Source organism: Hemitrygon akajei, chromosome 2 (assembly GCF_048418815.1).
Source record: "Hemitrygon akajei chromosome 2, sHemAka1.3, whole genome shotgun sequence".
In the NCBI taxonomy this organism is placed as follows: Eukaryota; Metazoa; Chordata; class Chondrichthyes; order Myliobatiformes; family Dasyatidae; genus Hemitrygon; species Hemitrygon akajei.
The window spans coordinates 161253846-161278701 of NC_133125.1; the positions used below are offsets into that span (position 1 = coordinate 161253846).

The window sequence follows — 24856 nt, forward strand, 5'->3', positions numbered from 1 at the left end:
TCCATAAGTCCTGCAGCCGTGTCACAGATACTGGCTAGAGCAAGTTCAGAAGCAGACAAAGAGGTTAAAAGTACCTTTAAAGTGAGTGAATAATCGAGGATGCTTACCATTTCTCTGACTGATTTTTATTCTTAAAGTGCCCTTCTGTATGCACCCCGGTAAGCTAAAATAGCTGACAGTGCTTTTAAGAGAAAATGGTGACATCATTATCTACGTGTGGAGTAGAAACAAGAGTTACAATGTTCTAGAAGGATGGACATCCAGTCCCAGGAGATGCTTCTTTTCCCCCCAGGAACACTGCCCTTATGGTGAGGAAAGATTTTCACGAGTAGGGTGTCGGTGCTGGATAGCGTGGTCGTGCCAAGTTCCTCATTGGCCTAGTATCATGCATTAGGAGAAATTGTTTCAGGGTCTAGCCTATATGTGTTTGGAAGTTAAATACATGTGTGCCAAAGTGAGTGTACATCTTAATTAAGATGAGATATATTTATTCATATTCTTGACGTTGTGTACAAGGTACAGGGTTGGTGGGACTCTGATGTTGTTTGTAATGTCTTTTTTAGAATTGCCACTACCGTATTGCTTTTGTATATTTTGTTTAATTTATTTTCATACTGCATACGTAACTAGTTGACAAACAAGTGTGTGGACTGAAGCTAAGCTGAGATTGTAACAGCAGGAACTGTGCATTTCTTTAAATTCATTTTGTTGTTTTTATTTTGATACCCTCTTTCTGCATTAAAGCATCTAAAACAGATAAAGGAATTAAGACCATAAAAAAGTGTTTGTTGTCCTGAGTGTTTCCCACCCTAAAAAATGTCTGGCCCTGATTATTTTATACACCTCTACAATTTCATTCTTCAGTCTCGTGGATCTATTCTTGTGAAGTATTTAAGCTAATTCAGCGAACCTTGGAGCTGTCCTCCCACTACTCTCCCGCACTCAGCTCCATCTGCTTATATTTATTTTACCAAACTGATGTAGCAATGACTGTCACTATACAGAAAGTGGTGGATACAGCCCAGACTATCACAGATTCAGATTCAAACTTGCAGTATTTATCATATGTACATCAAAACATAGAGTGAAATGTGTTAATTGTGTTAACAACCAACGTACTAAAGGTGAGCTAGGTGAAGCATGCAATTGTCGCTGCGTATTCAGGCACCACCATTGCACGACCACAGGCAACAATGCCATGTTGCAGGAACAGGTATTTACAAAGTTAAGATATGTTTTCAAGTGAGGCAGCACAGTTGTGCAGCTGATCATCACTCTGCCTCACACCATAGACCTGGGTTCGATCTCCACATGCTGTCTGTGTGTGGAGTTTGAACGCTCTCCCTGTGACCGCATTCTCTCCCCCCACCCCTCGAGTGTTTTGATTCCACCCACATCCCACCAAAGAACATGTGGGCCAGCGGGTTAATTGGCCTATGACAAAATTGCCCACAAGTGTGTGAGTGAGAGGTAGAATCCGGGGGAAGTTGACAGGGATTAGTGTAAATGGGTCAGCATGGAGTTAGTGGGCCAAAGGGCCTGTTTCTGCGCTCTGCATCGCTGACCGCCCACTAAAAACCATAATTAAAAGTATTGACATGTGAAGAGTTTTATTTAGAAAATTATAAATATAAAGTATAATGAAATCCACTGTTCACAGACATCACATAAAATACATTTCAGGTGTATGAACAGCTGCTACACAGGACTCGGCACCTCAATGTCTGGTGGCAGCAGAACCTTTCCGCATGGAGCCTCTGCTCAGTGTCTGTGCTGAGTTTCATTGCATCCCTCAATACACACTTCTGCAGCATTCCCTCCATGGACATCTCGCTGTGCTGGAGGGCCAACAAAATTCTGCCAGACAAAAGGGCTCTTGATGTTTGGTTTCAACCCACTTTTGGAATGTGGGAGGGAACCAGAGCAGAATACACAGTCCTGAGGTACAATGATTATAGACACTGAGCTCAGCAAGTTTGGAGGCCAAAGGCCCAATGTGTGCAAGTCTGGGACCATGGCCTAGAGGTCGGAAGCCCAGAGGCTGCCTGTCCTGGGGTTGCAGGGCCACCTGTGCCTCTCTGAGTTCGGAAGAGCAACACCTCATATTCTGTCTGCATAGCATTCAACCTGACAGCATGAACACTGATTTCTCAAACTCCTGGTAATTTCCCCCCTCCACCTTCTCTCAACTTCCATTCCCATTTTGGCTTCCCTCTCACAGCTTCTCTACTCACCTGACCATCACTTCTCTCTGCTCTTCTTCCTTCCCTTCCTCCAGTGGTCCACTCTCCTCTCCTATCAGATCCTTTTTTCTTCAGCCCTTGACCTTTTCCACCTATCACCTCCCAGCTTTTCACTTCACACCCCGCCCTTCTCCACACAGCCATGTTCCTCCCCCAAACCTGGCTTTACCTATCACCTTGTACTCTTTCTCCTCCTCTTATTCTAGATTCACCCTTATTTCTTTCGAGTCCTGATGAAGGGTCTCAGCCCAAAATGTCTGCTCTTTATTCCTTTCCATAGATGTTGCCTGACCTGCTGAGTTCCTCCGTGTGTGTGTGTGTGTGTGTGTTAATAGTTCAAGATTCAAGACTGTTTTGTCATTTCCAGTACAGAAATGTTAAGGCAAACAGAATTATTGTAACTCCAGATCCAATATAGCACAAAAATCAATAAGGTAAAGAACACAATAATAAAAACACACAATAAATATAAATACACAAGCTGGCATATTATACCTAGATTGACTGTGTTTCTAGGCACAGGAGTGTGACAAGAGGATATAAAATAGGCATGGGAGTCTGGAGAGGTGAATTAGAAAGCGGAAGTGTCGATAAGTCTTACTGATGGGTAATGTAGTTGAGTCACGATGTAACCCAGCTCTATCAACTGACTTAATGACACTTAATATTGTTTGTATAGAAGTGGAGGAACCAATCGGGGGTGTTCAAACATTCAAAAACCTGTTCAACACATCATCAGTAAAATATGACCCAATGTGACTTGAATATAATTCTGACTGACTTCAGAATAAGTTGGGAAATGTACAAAGTCAGCCAGATTCTGCCCCCCACAGAAGCGGCTGGACACGTTGGGAGATTTTACCAATCTCTGCTTTTATTTCAGGGGAGGGTTGATGCTTTGCTGCTGCTTGTGTGTGGGAGGAGGAAATGGGGGATTTGGGCTGTAACGATTTTCTGTCGTTCCATTTTTTGCATTTTTTTCCTGCCGTTTTGTGGACATCTGCGAAGAGTAAGAATTTCAGGTTGTATACCGTACACATTTTCTGATATTAAATGGAACCATTGACATCAGGTATGTCTAGTGGAGTGTTCCACAAAGCCAGTTTTGCTCTGGGAACAATTATTGGCTCGGAATTTTCTGGCAAAGTGGTGGGAGAAATTTAATGGAATTCAGTGTTATGAATGTGCTTCTCCTCCAGTGAGGAGTGAATGGAGTACGAGCTGGCAGTTGATAAGGTGAGAGAGAAGGTGGGTGGGGGAGTGTGAACAAAGAGAGAAGGTGAGAAGTGTGGACCATGGAGAGGGGGAAGGAGGAGGAGAACCAGAGGGAGGTGATGGACAGGTGTGGAGACGGGGCTGAGAGGATAATCAGAATGGGGAATGGAAAAAGAGTGAAGGCTGGGGGGAGCAGTGACTGGATGATGGAGGAATCGATGTTCGTGCCATCAGACTGGAGGTTACCTAGACAGAATGTGTTGCTTCTCCATCCTGCGTTAGGCCTCATCATGGTAGTGGAAGAGACCAAGGATAGACATATCAGAATTATTTACTGTTTTCTCTTGTCTTTATGATCCAATCACCATTTCCTTATCTTAATATCATTCATCGCCTCCACTTTCAGGTGGCCCTTGATCCAGCTGATTCATTCCTATCTGTTCCTGAAATTAATACAATTTATTTGTAAGGTGCAATAACAATATCCCCACAGAAACAATCAGTACTTAGACAGAGTCGGATAGACAGGAAAATACACACAGTGAAATGGAGTATCAGAGAGTCACAGAGCACAGACACAAGCCCTGTGGACCAACTAGTCCAGGCCAAGCAAGACGCCCACCCAAACTAGTCAGCTAGTTCCACTTGCCGGCATTTGATGCGTATCCCTACAAATCTATCCATCTGTGTGTCTGTGTCTTTTAAATGTTGTTAATGTTCCTGCCTTATCCATTCTCGTTGGCAGCATACTCCATAAATGGACCACTCTCTCCTCGAACGTACCTGTGCCCTGTAATTATTTACTCCCTAATTCTGGGATAAGTGCCAGCCTGTAGTGCAGTGGCATCAGCACCAGACATGCATTGGTGTGATGCAAATACAGTAGGTGTGTACTCCTTTCCTTTCTTCCATGGTCCAAACTCCTCTCCTTTCAAGCTCCTTTCTCTTCACCCCTTTCCCTCTTCCATCGATCACCACCCAGCTTCTCACTTTGCACCACTGCCCCCACCCCCCAACCTTTCCCCTTACCTGGCTGCACCTATCACCTACCAGCTTGGACCTTCCCATCTTCTTATTCCCCCTTCCTTTCCAGTGCTGATGAAGGAATCTTAACCCATTAACTGTTTATTCCTTTCCATGGATGCTCCTTGACCTGCTGAGTTCCTCCAGCATTTTGCTGTGTTGCTCTAGATTTCCAGCATCTACGATTGTAGTGTGAGGTGCATGATGTTATAAACAGAATCCAATATTCCCCCGGTATGTGTCCATAAGATTATTAGCCCAGCCTGAAAGCACACTCTGGGTTTGTTCAGTCTACCATTGACATTCTAAATTCATAATAAACCAGCATTAGATCTTCAATTTAAAAAAACCTACAACATTGAACTAAAGGATTAATTACCTGTGGTGTTCCTTCATTGTTTGATTCACTGCTTGAACTGCTACCTCCTAAAATGAAATAAAATGTCTCTTAGTCCTTCAGTCATTTATACTATTAAACGTTTTATAACTGCCTCCAATTTATTGTTTTGCTTTTGTCCATTGGCAAGTGTCTTCCATTGTTATTTGAACAGTCAAAGCTGATGGTATATCTAGCTAACAGGCATAAGGAAGGTGCAGGTCTTGACAGTGGAAAGGACAAAACATTCAAAAATCTTATCACTTCACCTGCCAGGTCCTGCACAGGATTTTGAGGAAAATTTGTTTTTCATTAGAAATCTGGTACGGTGGCTGGATGGAATCTCCTGGAATTGGAGAGGAGTCATCAGGATACCGTCTCCTACCCAAACACTGGTGGAAGTGGGAAGATCTCTCTTTGCATTACATTTCTGGCCTCCGTGCATGAAACTTCCTCAGAAGAACAAAAAAAGTCATATCCTGTGGATTTCTGGGAATTATTTTATGCATTTGTGTTCTCAAATGTTAATCATTAGTGGATATTTTTGCATCCATGGTTTAAAAATTTTCCAACAGTTAGAATTCATAAGCATTTAATACCTGGGGTCTCTGATACCATGGACGAGGCACAACTCAATCACACCACTGGCCCCATCGCACAAACTTGCACTTGCCCCAGGATGTGCTGAAGATGGAATATGTGCTTCTGTTTACTTAACGTCCTGTTTCCAGAACTCTACATCCCTCCTGTCCTCCTATTGAGGCTTCCAGAATTCCGAACATGAACTTCCACCACTCACCCCCTCCTGTCTGACTGTAATGAGATCAAGTTTATAAACATATAACCATATAACAATTACAGCACGGAAACAGGCCATCTTGGTCCTTCTAATCCGGGCCAAACGCTTACTCTCACCTAGTCCCACCAACCTGCACTCAGCCCATAACCCTCTGTCATCTGCTCAAGTACATTGAGGTACAGGTACAATGAAAACATTACTCACAGGCTCACACGTACAAACACACAGAATGTAGATAATAAATTGTATGAGAGTGAAGAGAGAGAGAGAGAGAAGTCTCTGTAAAAACAAGACCTTAGTGTAAACAACAAAGACACATTCAGAAATAAGTTTATGGTCGTGCTGAGAATGTGGAGAGGGTAAGGGGTACGTGTAGAAGGGGGGAAGAGGGGTAAGTGTAGCAAAATATGTAGACAGAACCATGGAGAGAATACGTCATTGGGGAAGTGTAGGAGGACAGAGAACAGGTAACTATAATAGAATGCCAGACAGGACATGGCAACCACAAGGAAAGGGGAACTTTGCCACCACAAAACAATAGCCAATCAATCGATGAATTTGAATCGGTAACCATATTTGCGAATTTAGTACCCCGCTTTTGGGTATAAGTATGACCTTTGTAAAGCAACAAATTGGGAGTTGGCTACCTTATGCCCGAAGTGCGTGGGGCTGCGAACTCCTCTCTGAATAAAAACTGCTTCAGAGGTAATTTCGTGTCTCTGGTGTTTTTTCCTCAACTGAGCAGGTTAATAATTTCAGTTGAACAGTGCAAAAGCTGGTCCATAGCATTCTGTTGCCAAGGCAGGGTTAGGCTCATGCAACTCAGTTCAGGGACCTGATGGTTCCAGGATGTTCCTGAATTTTCCCTTCACAACTGGGAATGTGAAAGCAGTGAAAAGGAAAATACATTCAGTGGATTCTGGTTAACTGGGCCATTAGTGAATCAGGGCAGCCTCTTATTTGGGACAACTCTTAAAGAACAAAAATCTAATCGAGAAAGTAGCTGGTATACCCTTCACTTGTTTGGGACACTCTACCACCGAACTAGGACAGGAGCCTGTTGCCAGTTTCTAACTAGCTTCAGTCCCGTGCAGTTGTGTGGCCATCAGACACAAAACTACTTAGAGTGAACAGTTTTTAAATAGAGTCCGTTGTGTGTGCTTGTGTTACATTATCCATTTGGGCCGACGGATCCCGATTCAAAAAGCTGTGATTTGATTGTTTTTTTTTTAAATTTTACGTTAAAAAAAAATCCAGCCACTTGCCAAAACACCATGACAGTATTTGACACTAGCCGGAAAAAAAATGACCCTGCTGGACCAAATTAAAAGAAATCTGCCTAATGCCACTCATCATCACTGGCAGAGGTAACTGGAGTACCAAAATCTACAATTGCACACAAGGAAATCAGTGCATTATCTGTGTCAGGCATCTGTGCTCACTTTGTTCATTTACAATCAATCAAAAGAACAGAGCAGCTTACACTGGATGAATTCCTCTGTTGATAACTATTAGAAACTAATACATAGTTTTATTGTACTGTAGTAATATTGATAGTGTTCTGATTTGTACTGTATTCCATTTAATACACAACTGAATACTCATTTTAAATGGTAGTTGGTCTTTTTGTATCTTTTAATCTATTTCCATGCAACTTTGGCTAATTAGAACGGCCATTTAATTGGACCAAAATATAGTGCTCCCGAGGTGTAGGAATTATCCAAAATCCACTGTACTAGCAAATTATTCCCAAATACACTGCAGGTTGGGCACTGGAATTTCTTGATCACTAATGACCAAAAGATCCCAGAATGGTAATTCAACAACAAACATCTGGGAGTTGCTGCCCAATGAATCGATCACGTCTCTGTCATGTAGTCCCCTACAAATTAGATCTCCACTCATTTTTCATTGAAAAGAATCAGAGGGAATCTCACTGAAATCTATCAGATATTTAAAGACGCAGACAGAGTGGACATGGAAAGGATGTTTCGAATGGTGGGCAAGTCTAGAACCAGTAAACTCAACCTCGGAACAGAGGGACTTCCGTTTTGAACAGAGATGCAGAGAATAGTGAATTTGTGGAATTCATTGTCACAGACAGCTGTGGAGGCCAAGCCCAAGAATATTTAAAGCAGAGACAGATAAGTTCCTGATTAGTCAAGGTGTCAAAGGTTATGGGGAGAGGGCAGGAGAATGGAATATGGAATCTAGTGCAGACGAGTGCAAGGTGTTGTACTTCGATAGGACCAACCATGCAGACAACTGAAGTATTGCAGAGCAAAGGGAATTGGGAATACTGGCCCATAATTCATTGAAAGTGGTAAGACAGGGTCATAAAGAAAGCATTTGGCAAATTGTTGTCCGTAAATCAAAGTACTGAGTACAGAAGATGGGATGTTATGTTAAAGCTGATGGGGCCTAATTTGGAGTATTGTGGCTGTTTTGACACCTACCTGCAGGACAGATGTAAACAAGTCTGAATTAATACAGAGAAATTTTACAAGGATGTTACTGGGTCTGGAGAACCAGAGTTATAAGGAATGATTGAATAGGTTAGAACTTTTATTCCTTGGAACATAGAAGATTAAGAGGATATTTGATTTAAGTATACAAAATTATGATGGGTATAGATAAGGTAAATGCAAGCAGGCTTTTTCCACTGAGGTTGGGTGGGACTACAAACAAAGGTTGTAGGTTAAAGGTGAAAGGTAAAACATTTAAGGGGAACATGAGGGGAAACTTCTTCACTCAGAGGGTTGTGAGAGTGTGAAATGAGCTGCCAGCACAAGTGGTGCATGCGAGCTCAGTTTCAACGTTTAAGAGAAGTTTGGATCAGTACATGAATGGCAGGGATATTGAGGTCTATGGGACTGGTGCAGTTCGATGGGAGTCGGCAGGTTAAATGGTTCAGCATGGACCAAATGGGCCAAAGGGCCTGTTTCTGGGCTGTACTTTATTTTTTACTTCTAATGGGATTGAGAGCGATAAGAAATCAGCCTGATGGAATGGTGGAGTAGACTTGATGGGCCAGATAGCCTAATTCTGCTCATATGTCTCATGATCTTGTGGTTTTAACCCAGACACCGAAAGACAAAGGTCCCAAGACTGATCTCTGTGGACCAGGAAACATCTCAAATCATATCCCAGCTGTAATAGGTCTACCTGAGATAACGCTCCATTCCGTTGTTGCACCGAATTACAACCCGTCCCACACAGAACACCAGGCATTTGGCCCTCAGTGTAAACAATGGTAATGTGTGATATGAAGGAACAGAACTGAGTCATTTCTAACTAAATACTGCTAGAGCTAGGCATAGTGGCAACCTGTTACACAGCAACATACTCTTTGTGTCAAATACACTTAGCTCTTTAATACTTACTCTTCCATACGATTAAAAATGAAAAGAAGATTATCACAGCAACTGTGATCAATGGGGCCACCATGCTCCAGGTTAGATATGACTCATGACAGCCTTGATCTGAAAAAGTGAAAATTGAATTGTGCAAAATCACAATGAACATTTCAGCATGTGAAATTTAACAGTATTATTATTATTATTGGTTTATTATTGTCAAGTGTATTTACATACCCATCGTCCTGACTCCAGAACTTAGTTCCTTGACTAATAAAGGCGAGCATGTCGTATACCTTCCCTACAAGCCTCATCAACTTGTGCAACCACTTTCAGGGAGCTTTGGACTTGGCCCAAAGACCCCCTCTACGTCTGCAGGCAAATGGGACTAGTGTAGATGGACAAAAGGTCAGCATGGACCTAGTGGGCTGTGTTACGTACCCCGTAACTGGGTTAACAGACCAGCAGAAATGGAAGGAAGGAAGGAATGAATGGAAGGTTGGCGTCATTCAATGTTTGTAGTGAGATGCTGAAGATGTTCTATAGGTCAGTTGTGGAGAGCGCCCTCTTCTTTGTGGTGGCGTGTTGGGGAGGCAGCATTAAGAAGAGGGACGCTTCACGTGTTAATAAGCTGGTAAGGAAGGTGGGCTCTGTCGTCGGCAAAGTACTGGAGAGTATAACATCGGTAGCAGAGCAAAGGGCGCTGAGTAGGCTACGGTCAATCATGGAAAACCCTGAACATCCTCTGCATAGCACCATCCAGAGACAGAGAAGCAGCTTCAGCGGCAGGTTGCTATCGATGCAATGCTCCTCAGACAGGATGAAGAGATCATTACTCCCCAATGCCATTCAGCTTTACAATTCAAATGCCAGGGGTAGGATATGTTAAAGTGCCGGGGTTAGGACTGAGCTTAAGTTACCATTCAATGTATTTCTTAGTAAACTATTTAAGAACTTTTTAAAAGCTATTTATTAATGCTTTTTGAGAGGGTGATTTTAGATGCATATTTATATTGAGTTAAGTATTGTATGTAATTAGTTTTGCTACAATAAGTGTATGGGACATTGGAAAAATGTTGAATTTCCCCATGGGAATGAATAAATTCCATCTATCTATCTATCTATCTATCTATCTACCTAGGATACGTTGGAGTCTGGTGGTACTGTAACTAAAGGTGTTATTAGTAAACTACACAATACAGTATCAATAATGCAAATATACATATAAAACAGGTTAGCAATAATAAACATAGAAGTGTAGAAATAATAACCAATAATAAGAAACAAGCTCTATCAATGTCTAGGGGTAAACAAATTGTCATAGACGAATATAAAGTTCAGTTCAGTTCGTGCTGAGGTAGTTGTTGTGTTGCAATTGTTGGAGAGAGAGAGAGCGAGCTAGCAAGAGATTGAGAACTGCAGCAGGCAAACCTTCTGTTGTCTTCTTCCGTTGTACTGTTGTGGTCATTCGGTTATGACCCCTCCGTTCTCGGCTAGACCGTTCTTCCGTGGTGGGCTTGTCACTCTGGCATGAGTGGACACACACACAAGCCCCCACCGGTCCTGCCGTCACACTGTGAGCCTTGAGACCGACCTTCTGATTTAGTCCTCTAAGCCCCCACCTTCCTGTGGGTGCACAACACTCTTTCAGTGTCCACTGGTGTGTCTGAGGGGTGGCTCCCCAGACTCGTCTTTTATCCCCACTGACGGGGTATCAGCCATCCATCAACTCAACATGTTCATGTCCATCAAACTAGGCCACTCCCTGCTGTCTCCTCAGGAATGTTAATGAGCAAAGAAACATCCTTGTAGCAAAAGGTAAATAATCAGTGAAGAAGCCATAATACATAAATCTCTCTCTCTTATCTGTAGCAGATGTCTCTACCTCTGTTCTTCATCTCTCTCTCTCATTAGCAGCATAGTTCCCAAGGGGGGGGGGGGGGGTCAACTCTGGACCCCATTTTCATCAGGTCTGTTCAGCACTCAGAACAGCTGAAGGGCCTGTTTTATGTTGCACATGTGTGCAATCTGATGGGAGATCCTCACCTTGAACCAAGCAGCTGAACAGCTGCACCTGTATTTACTGTATTTCTGACAGCATCCTCCCTTTCTCTAGTTCTCCATTCCCCATTCTGGTTGCCCTCTAACCACTTCTCATCAGCCCATCACCTCCCACTGGTGTGCCCTCCCCTTCCCTTTCTTCCATTGTCCACTGTCCTCTCCATCATATTCCTTCATCTTCACACCTTCCAGTCCATCAATGCAAAGCCCTCCCCACCATTAAGCACACCTACACAGAGCGCTGTTGTAGGAAAGAAGCATCCATCATCAGGACCCCACCATCCAGGTCATTCTTCCTTCTCAGGAGAAGCCTCAGGACTCACACCTCCAGGTTCAGGAACAGTTATTACCCCTCAATCATCAGGGCTCCTGAAGCAGAGGCTTCACTCAACTTCACTGTCCCATCACTTAAATGCTCCCACAATTTATGGCCTCACTTTCCACGACTCTTCATCTCATGTTCTTGTTATTTATTGCATGTTTCTTTATTTATTTTTATTTCATTTTGTATTGCTACAGATGTTGCCTTTTGCACACCGGTTGTCTGCCCTGTGGATGCGGTCTTCCATTGATTCTACTATGGTTATTATATTTATTGAGTGTGTCCACAGAAAATAAATCACAAGGTTGTACGTGGTGACATATATGTACTCTGATAATAAATAAATTTACTTTGAATTTTGAAATATCACCTCTCAGCTTCTTACTTAATCCCATCTCCTCCACCTGCCCCCTGAGCTGCATTCACCTGCCTGATAATACTTTCTCCCCACCCTCCTCTCCTTCTGCCCCTTCCTTCCCAGTCATGGTGAAGGCTTTTGGACTGAAACGTCAACTGTTTATTTCCCTCCATCGATGCCGCCTGAATTTTCGACTTTCTCCAGCATCTTATGTGTGTTGCGTAAGACTTCCAGTCTGCAGAATCTCTTGTGTTTATGACTATCTACTTGTAATCCACTTGCTACTGACAATAACCATTATAATCAATGGTCCAAATCCCCATTCCTAGGCCTGATGAGCAACATCTGCCTTTATCTCTTTTAATCAGACACAGTCAGAGTTCTTTTTGTTACTCTCCTCTTTCAGTCCTAATCAGTGGCCTTGCCTGCCTCAATCTGACAGAGGGATTAAATAGATAATGAGATCACTTAAATTCTCCCCAACTCTCAGTCAGCCTGGACCGGGACGACAGCCTTTCATTCAGCTGTTTACAGTGGAGACTTCACAAAGCTGAACACAATCCATAGAATTAAAACAAAAGGCACCGAGGGGTTGTTGGTAAACTCACTGCTTTGCTGAATCTCCTCAGCGAGGATGACGATGGAAATGGCGATCACAATGATGGAACTCATGATGCCACATAAGTCAATCGAAGCGCGTAAACCTGGTAAGTGTGAACGGTGGATTGGATTAGGACAGTTTCAACATTCACAATGGGATATTTTTCTGATAAATCATCTTCTATTTACCTGTGCAGTCTAAGAACGTTCTGATACACTGGCAGCCCTGATTCCAAATGGTGATGGTCAGGCACACGTTCAAAGGCAGCAGGACAACCACAATGAACAGGGCAACCACAGATGCAGAGGCAGCTCCTAGAGTTATCACCCACAATAAATCAAGGGATGTTAAATGAACATACTGTACGATTACCATTCATAGTTTATACACGTCATACTTTTGTGAAGAAAAACTATTTCAGGATGTATATTGTATACATTTCTCTGACATTAAGTGTACCTTTGAAACAGCATCTCCAGTTGTGTCTGACACTGGGGCAATGTAAGTGGTGAGGGGCCTTCGAAAAAGACAAACACTGAAATACAAGCACGCCATTTAACCCCCTGAACCTGCTTTGGCCTGGAAGGAGTGCTGGCCTAAGCAGGACCCAACTCCATTCACACACATCTTTCCCCATCCCTTCATAACTTTATTAAAATATCCACCAAAATCCATAGAACACTAATGGCTGATCTTCCATCCAGTGATACTTCAATCATCTCTATTTTACATTCCATCCATTCTAAAATGTTGGCATAATTTTGTTTGGACTCTGCTCATCTGGGCTAATAGAAATACTTGCTAGCAAACTATTCCACCAGTTCCCATGATGGAATGGGAAATGAGGATGTAATAGTGACACAAGAATGTAATGCTGAAGCTTTGGGCAGACAGCACAAGGAGTTTTGTCAGCAGTTCTTGGCCCCTTATCCAAGGAAAGATGAGCTGGCATTGAAGAGGATCCAGAAGAGGTTCAAGGATAATTAGTTCCTGAACCTGGTTGTGGGGGACCTAACGTTCCTGTACCTGATCGCAGCAATGAGAAGGGAGCGTGGCCTGGATAGTAGGGGAGTCCTTGATGATGAATGCTGCTTTCTTGTGGTGGTGCTCATTGTCGGTGTGGTGAACAGTGGAGAGGGCTTTTACTGTGATGGACTGGGCTGTATCTACTAGTTTTTGTAGTTTTTTTGCACTCATGACCATCCCCAGTAATCTTCCAATGCCGTACTCAAGAAAACACCTCCAGCCACTGCCTTAAAAACACTCACTCTATGTCTATTGTGCCTTGAGGAAGAGAGAAAAACTGTTCACCTCCTAGTTTCAAATAGGTGGCACTTTATTTTTAATCATTAAACCCTTGTCTACATTCTTCGGTGAGGAAATATCATTTCCATACCCACACTGTCAATGTATCTCAGGGGCTTCATTTTTAAATATAGTTTTTTCTCACTCTTTTAAGCTACAGTAAGTGCAAACCCATGCTCCAATGTCAGGTTTCCAGTGCACTGGAACATAAAAGAATTAGTGAAAATTTCCACACAAAGACAAATGCCCATAGTGCAAAACTGTGCAAATACAGAAAGAATAAACAAAATAAATACATAATAAATCTACTCTATTAGTTGTGCTCAGTTTTGATCTTATTTAAGAAAAATTGGAAATACACTTCAAACTGTTCAAGGAAGGTGAGTGGAGCACCAGACAATGGGCGGGCAAGAAGATAGTGATGAGGGAAATGGGGTTGGGAAATGGTGAAGGAGTGTAGGGGAGGGCATTACTGGAAGTTTGAGAAATTGATGTTCATGCCATCAGGTTGAAGGCAACCAAAAGGGAATACAGAGTGTTGTCCCTCCAACCAGGGATGTGATGTTGAGCCTCTATAAGGCACTCGTGAGATCACACTTGGGAGTATTGTGTGCAGTTTTGGGCTCCTTATTTTAGAAAGGATATACTGACATTGGAGAGGGTTCAGAGAAGATTCACGAGAATGATTCCAGGAATGAAAGGGCTACCGTATGAGAAACGTCTGGCAGCTCTTGAGCTGTATTCCCTGGAGTTCGGGAGAATGAGGTGGGGTCTCATAGAAACATTCTGAATGTTAAAAGGCCTGAACAGATTAGATATGGCAAAGTTATTTCCCATGGTAGGGGAGTCTAGGACAAGACGGCACAACTTCAGGATTGAAGGACGTCCTTTTAGAACTGAGATGCGGAGAAATTACTGTAGTCAGAGGGTGGTAAATCTGTGGAATTGGTTGCCATGAGCAGCTGTGGAGGCCAAGTCATTGGAAGTATTTAAGGCAGAGATAGATTGGTTCTTGATTAGCCAGTTCATCAAAGGGGTGAAGGCAGGGGAGTGGGGATGACTGGAATAATTGGATCAGCCCATGATTGAATGGCGGAGCAGACTCTATGGGCTGAATGGCCTACATCTGCTCCTATATTTTGTGGTCTTATATCCTAAGTGTGGCTTCATCACAACAGTGGAGGAGGCCATAGATGGGTGAGATGAGTGGATTTGCAGAGGATGTTTCCTATTGTGGGGGAGTCTAGGAGCAGAGGGCACAGCCTCAGAATAGAAGAACGTCCCTTCAGAACGTTGATGAGGAGGAGTTTCTTCAGCCAGAGAGTAGTGAATGTGTGGAATTTTTTTCCTCAAATGACTGTGAAGGCCAAGATATTGAGTGTATTTAAAACAGAGGTTGATATGTTCTTGATTAATAAGGGCCTCAAAGGATATGGGGAATATGCAGGAGAATGAGCTGGAGTGGGGTAATAAATCAGCCATGATGGAATTGAGGGGCTGGATGGTCTAATTTACCTCCCATATCACATGGTTTTATGTACTAAGAACTGGTCAAATACCTCCAAAATTAAGAAAATCTCTTTGTCATGACCATTCCCCGTTTCTGCTCATTTGAACCCATCATTTTAGCCATTTATTTTGTGCTTCTTCTTCATGTTTGGACTCCAGAAATACAGTTCTCTGTTGGTATTGACAAGCACTTTTATGTAGTTGTACCAAAACCTCTGCAACACAACAAAACGCTGGAGGAGCTCAGCAGGTCAGGCAGCATCTATGGTGACGGTCAGGCACACATTCAAAAGCAGCAGGACAACCACAATGAACAGGATAATCACAGATGCAGAGGCAGCTCCTAGAGGTTTCACCCACAATAAATGAAGGGATGTTAAGTGAACATAATGTATTATTACCATTCAGCAACTCACTCATAGTTCATACATGTCAGCTCTGCTTGTGTCTGACACTGGGACAGTTTAGTCCAAGTTCCTTTATAAATTGGTGAGGGACCTTCTAAGAACACAACACTAAAGCACAAGCAGGTTCGTTAATCTCTGAATCTGCTCAGAATGGACTGAACACAGGCCTGATCCAGAATTGACTCCATTCATGCACATCTTCCACTTCCTTCATACCTTTACTCCAATACCCGCTAATCTCCATTGAATGCAAACACCAGATCTTTTATCCAGTTTTCCTTCCAGCATCTCGTTTTCATTCCCTTCACTCTGAAACGTTAGCTGTTTTTACCGACTCTGTTCACCTGGTAAAAGACTCACAAACTAATAGAAATACTTGCTCCCCAACTATGCCACCAGTTTCCATGAAGTATTCAGAACTTTGCAGAGAGACATTTATAGGATGCAGAAGTGGGCTGAGAAGTGGCAGATGGAGTTCAACCTGGAGAAGTGTGAGGTGGTACACTTTGGAAGGACAAACTCCAAGGCAGAGTACAAAGTAAATGGCAGGATACTTGGGAGTGTGGAGGAGCAGAGGGATCTGGGGGTACATGTCCACAGATCCTGAAAGTTGCCTCACAGGCAGATAGGGTAGTTAAGAAAGCTTATGGAGTGTTAGACTTTCATAAGTTGAGGGATAGCATTTAAGAGTCGCAGGGTAATGATGCAGCTCTATAAAACTCTGATTAGGTAACACTTGAAGTACTGTGTCCATTTCTGGTCGCCTCAGTATAGGAAGGATGTGGAAGCATTGGAAAGGGTACAGAGGAGATTTACCAGGATGCTGCCTGGTTTAGAGAGCATGCATTATGAACAGAGATTAAGGGAGCTAGGGCTTTATTCTCTGGAGAGGAAGATGAGAGGAGACATGATAGAGGTACACAAGACATTAAGAGGAATAGATAGAGTGGACAGCCAGCACCTCTTCCCCAGGGCACCACTGCTCAGTACAAGAGGACATGGCTTTAAGGTAAGGGGAGGAAAGTTCAAGGAGGATATTAGAGGAAGGTTTTTTACTCAGAGAGTGGTTGGTGCGTGGAATGCACTGCCTGAGTCAGTGGTGGAGGCAGATACACTAGTGAAATTTAAGAGACTACTAGACAGGTATATGGAGGAATTTAGGTGGAAGGTTATATGGGGGGGGGGCAGGATTTAAGGGTCGGCACAACATTGTGGGCTGAATGGCCTGTACTGTGCTGTATTGTTCTTTGAAATATCCCCAATTCTAAAAACTTCTAGCCACAGCCCTTAAATGTGCAGTCTCTGGTCATAATTTGACCCTTTGAACCGAGCTATTATTTTGACCATTTATTTTGTATTTTCTAATTTATGGCCTGCAGAAACACTAGTCCTTCAAGTATGAATCATAATCAAAATCACATTTAATATCACCAGTATATGTCATGAAATTTGTTAACTTTACAGCAGCAGTACAATGCAATACATGATAATAGAGAAAAATGTTGAATTACAGTAAATATATATACATACACAGTCTAACTATATGTGAGTGTGTATATTATATATATATTAAATAGTTAAATAACTAGTGTAAAAATAAAAACAAAAAGTAGTGTCGGGTGGCCTGAACGATGGATGCTGTCTTTTTGAGGCACCGTTCCTTGAAGATCTAGGAGTCCTTGTTCATCAGTCACTGAAGGTGAATGAGCAAGTGCAGCAGGCAGTGAAGAAGGCTAATGTAATGTTGGCCTTTATTACAAAGGGAATTGAGTACAAGAGCAAGGATATCCTCTTGCATTTGTACAGGGCCCAGGTGAGACCACACCTGGAGTATTGTGTACAGTTTTGGTCTCCAGGGTTAAGGAAGGACATCCTGGCTGTAGAGGAAGTGCAGCGTAGATTCACGAGGTTAATTCCTGGGATGTCTGGACTGTCTTATGCAGAGAGGTTAGAGAGACTGGGCTTGTACACGCTGGAATTAAGGAGATTGAGAGGGGATCTGATTGAAACATATAAGATTATTAAGGGATTGGACAAGATAGAGGCAGGAAATACGTTCCAGATGCTGGGAGAGTCCAGTACCAGAGGGCATGGTTTGAGAATAAGGGGTAGGTCATTTAGGACAGATTTAAGGAAAAACTTCTTCTCCCAGAGAGTTGTGGGGGTCTGGAATGCACTGCCTCGGAAGGTAGTGGAGGCCAATTCTCTGGATGCTTTCAAGAAGGAGCTAGATAGGTATCTTATGGATAGGGGAATCAAGGGATATGGGGACAAGGCAGGAACCGGGTATTGATAGTAGTTGATCAGCCACGATCTCAAAATGGCGGTGCAGGCTCGAAGGGCCGAATGGTCTACTTCTGCACCTATTGTCTATTGTCTATTGATGTCCTGGATACTATGGAGGCTGGTGTCCATGATGGAGAAGACTAATTAGTCAGTTCCATGACTAAATAGCTCCACATGTAACTGTTCCATAACTCCTACTCCATACCAAGGGAAAGAGTCAAGGTGAGAGAGTGGGGCAGATATGAAAGGTGAACCATGATCTTGCTGAATGGTGAAGTGGGGATGGGGATCGAACTAGTTTGTTCACCTTGAAGAATGATATTAATTGATTCAGTAATGGATTCTTTCCCTCCACCAATAGGTTTCTGATTGATCAAAAAACCCACAAACACTTGCTCATAATTCCTCTTATGCTCTTTTTAGTTTTGTAATCGTTAAGTCTACATCCCTCTGCACCCTCTTTAGATCCTGTGAATTGGAGCCTCCATACCAGGTAGTGATGAGACCAGTCAGAATTCTCTGTAGGAATTCGTTAAGAGTCTTTGGAGACATATGAAATCTCCTCAAACTTCTGATGTAGTGGAACCACCACCAAGTCTTCTTTATAATTGTTGGGCCCAGAATAGGCCGTCTGAGACATTGACGTGCAGGAACATGTGTACAGGCTTGCGTATCACATAGACAGCCATGATGCAATGACCATGGCTGACCTTGACCAGTGGAGGTCTGTCAACATCAAAATATCAAGACATACAGAGAAATGAGGGTTTTCATCAACGACCAACACATTCCGAGGATTGTGCCAGGGGCAGCCAGCCAGCGTCACCTTGCATCCAGCGCCAACATAGCACACCCTCAACTTACTAGCCTGTGTGTCTTTGCAGTGAGGGAGGAAACAGGAGCACCTGGAGGAAACCCACGTGGTCAGAGGGAGAATATACAAACTCCTTGAACTCAGATAACAACTACAACACCATGCCATCCATGAGCCATATCGCTCCATTCCCTGTGTCTAAAAGCCTTTGGAATGTCACTGCTTCCACCCCCATCCCGGGCAGCCCACCGCTGGGTGAGAAAATGTCCCCCACATCACCTTTAAACTTTCCCCCTCTCTCCTTAAAGTGATAGCCCCTAGCATTCAACATTTCTACCCAAAGAAAGAGATTTTGCCTAAACATACCACGTCACCCATAATTTTAATGAGATCAATACACTCCGTGATGGAGAGGGCACACGGCTTTCTCCCTCCCTCCTTGCCTGAGCAGATCACGTTCACGTCAATAACAAATACTATTTTTGCACATACCTTTTATTGCAATCCAGGAAATGAGGGCAATGGAAACAACAAGAAGAGACAGTGTGTTACAGATAAATAGCAGCAAAAACAAGTATTTGAGCTGCCTCAGTGAATCTGTGGAGAAAATAAGACAAATGTTAAGATACTTGGAAACCTCCATACTCCACTGTAAGAGACTGGATAGGCCACAGGTTGTTTAACCGTGAAGCGTAGGAGACAGAGGGGTGGTCTAGAGGTTTTCAAGATCATGAGGGTCATTAACAAGATGAATAGTCTCCCTCTTTTTCCAGGGTAGGGGAGCCTAAAACTAGAAGGCAGAGGTTCAAGATGAGAAGGCAGATCTAAAGGGGGTTAGAGAAGGAACTTGTTTGACACTGGGGGTCGTGGGTACATGGAACTTGAGAAAGGATTAGGTTCCAGTACAATTACAACATTTAAACAGATAGGTTAGGAAAGGAGGGATAAAGGCCAAATACATACTGGTTAGAATGGAGCAGTTTTCCCTGGAGTGAAGGATGGATGAACATATGGAGCTTTATATGTGAGGGGCAATGATAAGATGTATTGTCACACTTGTTCTCGTTTTTCTGAATTTTTATAATTACTTTCAACAGGGCTTTGGGAATGCAATGAAATTCCCACCACCACACTAAATTTTTCAAATTAGATCAGATTAATTTACCATGGATTTATGAGAGCAGAGATTTGACACCTACCTCTTTCCTTTTCCCTCCTAAAGAAACACAGGAGCAGCAAACCAAAAAATGACACGACAGAGAATACTATTCCGATAATTGATGTGACCACAATGATAGTCTCCACCAGAGGAAGACCTGCCAACAGAAAGGTTCCACATTAGAGTAACAAAGGGATTCTCAGAGAAAATAACCAACTTCTTATTGTCACAACCACCTGTTCAATTGAAGTCCTTGTATTTGGTTAAACCAACACAGGACATGCATTGTGTATAAGTTGATGAAAGACATTGATTGTGTGGATAGCCAGAGGCTTTTTTCCCAGGGTTGAAATGGCTAACACACGGGGGCATAATTTTAAAGTGCTTGGAAATTGGTATTGAGAGGATGTCAGGGGTAAGTTTTTCACACAGAGAATGGTGGGTGCGTGGAATGCACTAGGGATGGCGGTAGAGGCAGATACATTAGGGTCTGTTAAGAGACAAATGGAGCTTAGAAAAATAGAGGGCTATGCAGTAGGGAAATAGTAGCCAGTTTCTAGAGTAGGTTAGATAGATAGATAGATACTTTATTCATCCCCATGGGGAAATTCAACTTTTTTCCAATGTCCCATACACTTGTTGTAGCAAAACTAATTACATACAATACTTAACTCAGTAAAAAAAATATGATATGCATCTAAATCACCATCTCAAAAAGCATTAATAATAGCTTTAAAAAGTTCTTAAGTCCTGGCGGTTGAATTGTAAAGCCTAATGGCATTGGGGAGTATTGACCTCTTCATCCTGTCTGAGGAGCATTGCATCGATAGTAACCTGTCGCTGAAACTGCTTCTCTGTCTCTGGATGGTGCTATGTAGAGGATGTTCAGAGTTATCCATAATTGACCGTAGCCTACTCAGCGCCCTTCGCTCAGCTACCGATGTTAAACTCTCCAGTACTTTGCCCACGACAGAGCCCGCCTTCCTTACCAGCTTATTAAGACATGAGGCGTCCCTCTTCTTAATGCTTCCTCCCCAACACGCCACCACAAAGAAGAGGGCGCTCTCCACAACTGACCTATAGAACATCTTCAGCATCTCACTACAGACATTGAATGACGCCAACCTTCTTAGGAAGTACAGTCGACTCTGTGCCTTCCTGCACAAGGCATCTGTGTTGGCAGTCCAGTCTAGCTTCTCGTCTAACTGTACTCCCAGATACTTGTAGGTCTTAACCTGCTCCACACATTCTCCATTAATGATCACTGGCTCCATATGAGGTTACATAGTCAGCAGAACATTGCGGGCCGAAAGGCCTGTAATGTGCTGTAGATTTCTCTATTTCTGATTTTTCTTAATAAATTCATTTTCAATCTGGATACATCCAAAAAGGGCAACATTAATTACCCATCCCTCATTGCCTGTCAGAAGGTGGTGATAAGCCGTCATCCTGAAACACTGCAGTACTTTTGGTGAAGGTGTTTCCACAGTGCCAGGACTGAGATCTGTTAGCAATGAAGAAGAACAAAGACCAGTCCAGGAAAAGACACTGGCCCATGATGTTATGCAGAACTAACTAAGCTAATAATTAAATGCTTAACTAAACTAATTCCTTCTGTGTACACCATGTTCACATAGGTCTATTCTCCATCCAATTCTTTGTACCTGTGAAGACTCTTTTAAATTCCTCATCCCTTCCTCGCTGACCATCAATACAGATGCACTTTAGAGTTGCACGCGTAGCCCACTGCTCCAGTCTCTACACACACTTGATTGAGTGGCTAGCTACAGCTCTAACACCATGCATAAATTTGCCGATGACATCACCGTAGTTGAGAGAATTTCAGATGGCGATGAGAGAGATAGATCAGCTGGACTGTGTGGTGTTGTAGCAGAGAACCTTGCACTCAATGTCTGTAAGGAGAAGCCAGGAGAACATACTGAGGAGTTAGCAGTGGAAAGGGTGAGCAGCTTCAAGTTCCTGGATGTCAGCCTCTCAGATGATCTATCCTGGGCCCTATGTATTAATTCAAACATGAAGAATGCACACCAATGCCAATGCTTCATTAGGAATTTGAGGATGTTTCATATGTCACTAAATATGAGGGTTTTTTACAGCTGTATGGTGGAGAGCATTCTACGGTGATTGCATCACTGTCCGGCACGGAGGTTTAAACACACAGGAACAAAAGAGGCTACAGAGGTTGTAGATTCAGCCAGCTCCATCATATGCAGATCCTCCCCAGCATCAAGGACATCTTCAACAGGCAGAATGATCTGCCAGGATACTGCCTGGATTAGAGACCATGACTTTTGAGGATAGGTTGAGTGAGCTGGGGCTTTTCTCTCTGGTGTGAAGGAAGATGAGATGTGACCTAACAGAGGTGTACAAGGTAACAGGCATAGATTATGTTCCAGGGCAGAAATGGCCAATGTGACGGGGCATTACTTTGATGTAATTGGAGGATAGTATTGGGAGGATGTCAGAGGTGAGTTTTTTTTAAAAAGAGTGTTAAGTTTATGGAACGTGCTGCTAGCAGTGGCGGTACAGGTGGATACATTAGCGAGGTAAAGGAAATCATCGGTAGGCATGTGAATAATCGAGAAATGGTGGGCTATGTGGGAGGAAATGGTTAAATTGGTCTTAGAGTAGGTTAAAAATTCAGCAGGACATCATGGGCCGAAGGGCCTGTACTGATCTGTGTTTTATTCCTCTTTTGCACATTTATTCATTTGATTTGTACTATAACTTCTAGTAACTTTTAACTCTTTGCATGACAGTGCTGCTGCATAAGAACAATCTAGGCTTCAGTAACCTAATACAAAATATTCCCTCACTACCCACATCATTTTGTGAGGGACAACTTCTATACATTGAAGAAATAAGAGACCAAAACCTTTGTTTTCAGGGGAAATAATTCTTCCTTTTCTCATTCAACCAAACTGCTGATGACTTATATTTAAAGATTTTTAATTAACTTTTGCTCTCTCTGCTCCACTACGACTGTGTTCAGAAGCTCAGCACCAGCAGCTGATGATGAACTGTACCCTCATGATGTCATCCACAAACAAGCTTACCGTGAATAGTTAGCAGGTAGTTTGCCTGGACAGAGCTGACGGGGTTGGTGACATCACAGGTGTAAGTTCCACAGTCACTTCTGGAAGCGCTCGGGATGACAAGACATTGGTTACTGTCCAGCAACTGATCCTGGGAAACCTCTCTTCCATCTTTCCACCATTGGTAGCTCAGAGAATCTCCATCAACATTACAGCTGAGTTGGATGGTGGAATGCAGAGAGCTGCTGTTGATCCAGATGGAAGGTTTGGACAGCTTATCTAAGAGAGAAACTACTGATTAATGAGATGCAATGTTAGCAACGAGCTCTCTCACTGTGACAAAGAGACCAATGATCGGCAGGTCAGGTAGGTGCAGTAGAGGGAGAAATACAACTGGTGTCTCAGATCCAACACATCTCTTCCCCCCCCCCCCCCCCCACTGGTAATTTAATAATGGGACCAATGGAAACAGCTCTACAGAGAAATAGTTGTGGGAGGCAGATTGGTGTCTATGGGATAGCTTTAAGTCAGTGGACTGGGCTGTATTCCGGGACTCATCTGGGAATCTGAATGAATACACTTGTTGTCAAGGACTTTATTAAAACAGCTGTAGATGAGTATGTCCCCACAAAATCATTCAGAATCTCCACAATCAGAAGCCCTGGATGAATCATGAGATTCGAAATCTGCTGAGAGCCAGATCAGAGAAATTCAAGTCGGGTGACCAGCAAAGTTACAAGAAGTCCAGGAATGATGTCTGGAAAGCCATTTCACAGGCTAATTGCAATTCTAAACTAAACTTGAATCAATGAAGGTTGCTCAACAGTAGGGCTTGAATATTATTACCACTTATAAAATTAAATCAAGTGTCATAAGTTTCAACAGGGCTTCACTTCCAGATGAGCTCAATGCCTTCTATACTGGCTTTGACAATCAGAACATGGAGGAACCACCACAAAGTCCCACCGCTCCCGGCGATCTGATGATTTCCATCTGTGAAGCCGAAGCGAGCAACCTTCACGAGGGTGAACCCGTGAGAAGTATCCAGACCAGGGATGAAAGACCTGTTCACTGAGATCTGTAACCTCGGCAGTGTGTCATTCCCAATTGTTTCTTTTCTTTTTGGGGGGAGGGAGAGAGGGGGTGGGGGAGGGGAGGAGGGTGGTGTGTAGAGGGAGAGAGGTGATGGAGAGAGTGGTGGGGGTGTTTCAAGAGAGGGCTGGGGAGGGGGGAGGGAAAGGTATGTTTGTAGAGGGGTGGTGTGTGGGGGGTGTAGATGCAGGGGGTACAGAAAGGGGGCAGATGCAGGGGGTAGGGAGACTGTGGCATGTCGATTTGTCGAGTGAAGATAGTTTTTGTTGGACTGCTGAGCATGGTCTCCCTTTGGGGGGTTTTGTTGTTGCTTTGCTGGTGGGTGGTGGGTGCTGACGCTTCCTGCTAGAACACGTGGGGGAGGGTGAGAGGGAGAGTTGATGTTTTGCTGCTGCTTGTGTGTGGGAGGGGAGAGAGGCTTTGGGTTCTGAGGTTTTTTCTGTCATTCATTCTTCGGTGTTCTCTTCTGCTTTTGTGGGTGTCTGTGAAGAGTAGGAATTTCAGATTGTATATTGTTTATATTCTCTGATATTAAATGGAACCTTTCAACCATACAGGAGGGAGATTGAGAATCTGGCTGAGTGAAGTCAGCAACAACCTCTTACTCAATGCCAGCAAGTCCAAGGAACTGACTGTAGACTTCAGGAGAGGGAAACCAGAGTCCATGACCCAGTCCTCATTGGAGGATCAGAGGTGAGAGTGTTAGCAAATTTAAATCCTGGGTGTCATCATTTCGGAAGACCTGTCCTGGGCCCAGAACGCAAGTGCATTTACGAAGGAAGCCCGGCAGCAGCTCTGCTTCCTCAGGAGTTTGCAGAGATTTGGCATGACATCTAAAACTTTAACAAACTTGTATAGATGTGTAATGGAGAGT

The 24856-nt window shown here is 43.2% G+C and overlaps 1 protein-coding gene across 3 annotated transcripts in view; it reads right to left on the bottom strand.

The window, feature by feature from the left end:
* Positions 1 to 1593: 1593 nt before the first annotated feature.
* Positions 1594 to 24856, bottom strand: part of LOC140717336 (uncharacterized) — a 52094-nt gene continuing 28831 nt past the window's right edge. For all 3 annotated transcript variants that reach the window (XM_073030841.1, XM_073030831.1, XM_073030823.1), the window contains exons 3-10: positions 22912 to 23169; positions 19875 to 19991; positions 19168 to 19272; positions 12543 to 12668; positions 12362 to 12457; positions 9040 to 9138; positions 4861 to 4907; positions 1594 to 3901 (exon numbers count right to left, since the gene is read on the bottom strand). In XM_073030841.1, the coding sequence (XP_072886942.1) occupies positions 3842 to 3901; positions 4861 to 4907; positions 9040 to 9138; positions 12362 to 12457; positions 12543 to 12668; positions 19168 to 19272; positions 19875 to 19991; positions 22912 to 23169 (908 nt within the window). In that variant the 3' untranslated portion in view covers positions 1594 to 3841. The remainder of the gene's footprint in view (positions 3902 to 4860; positions 4908 to 9039; positions 9139 to 12361; positions 12458 to 12542; positions 12669 to 19167; positions 19273 to 19874; positions 19992 to 22911; positions 23170 to 24856) is intronic.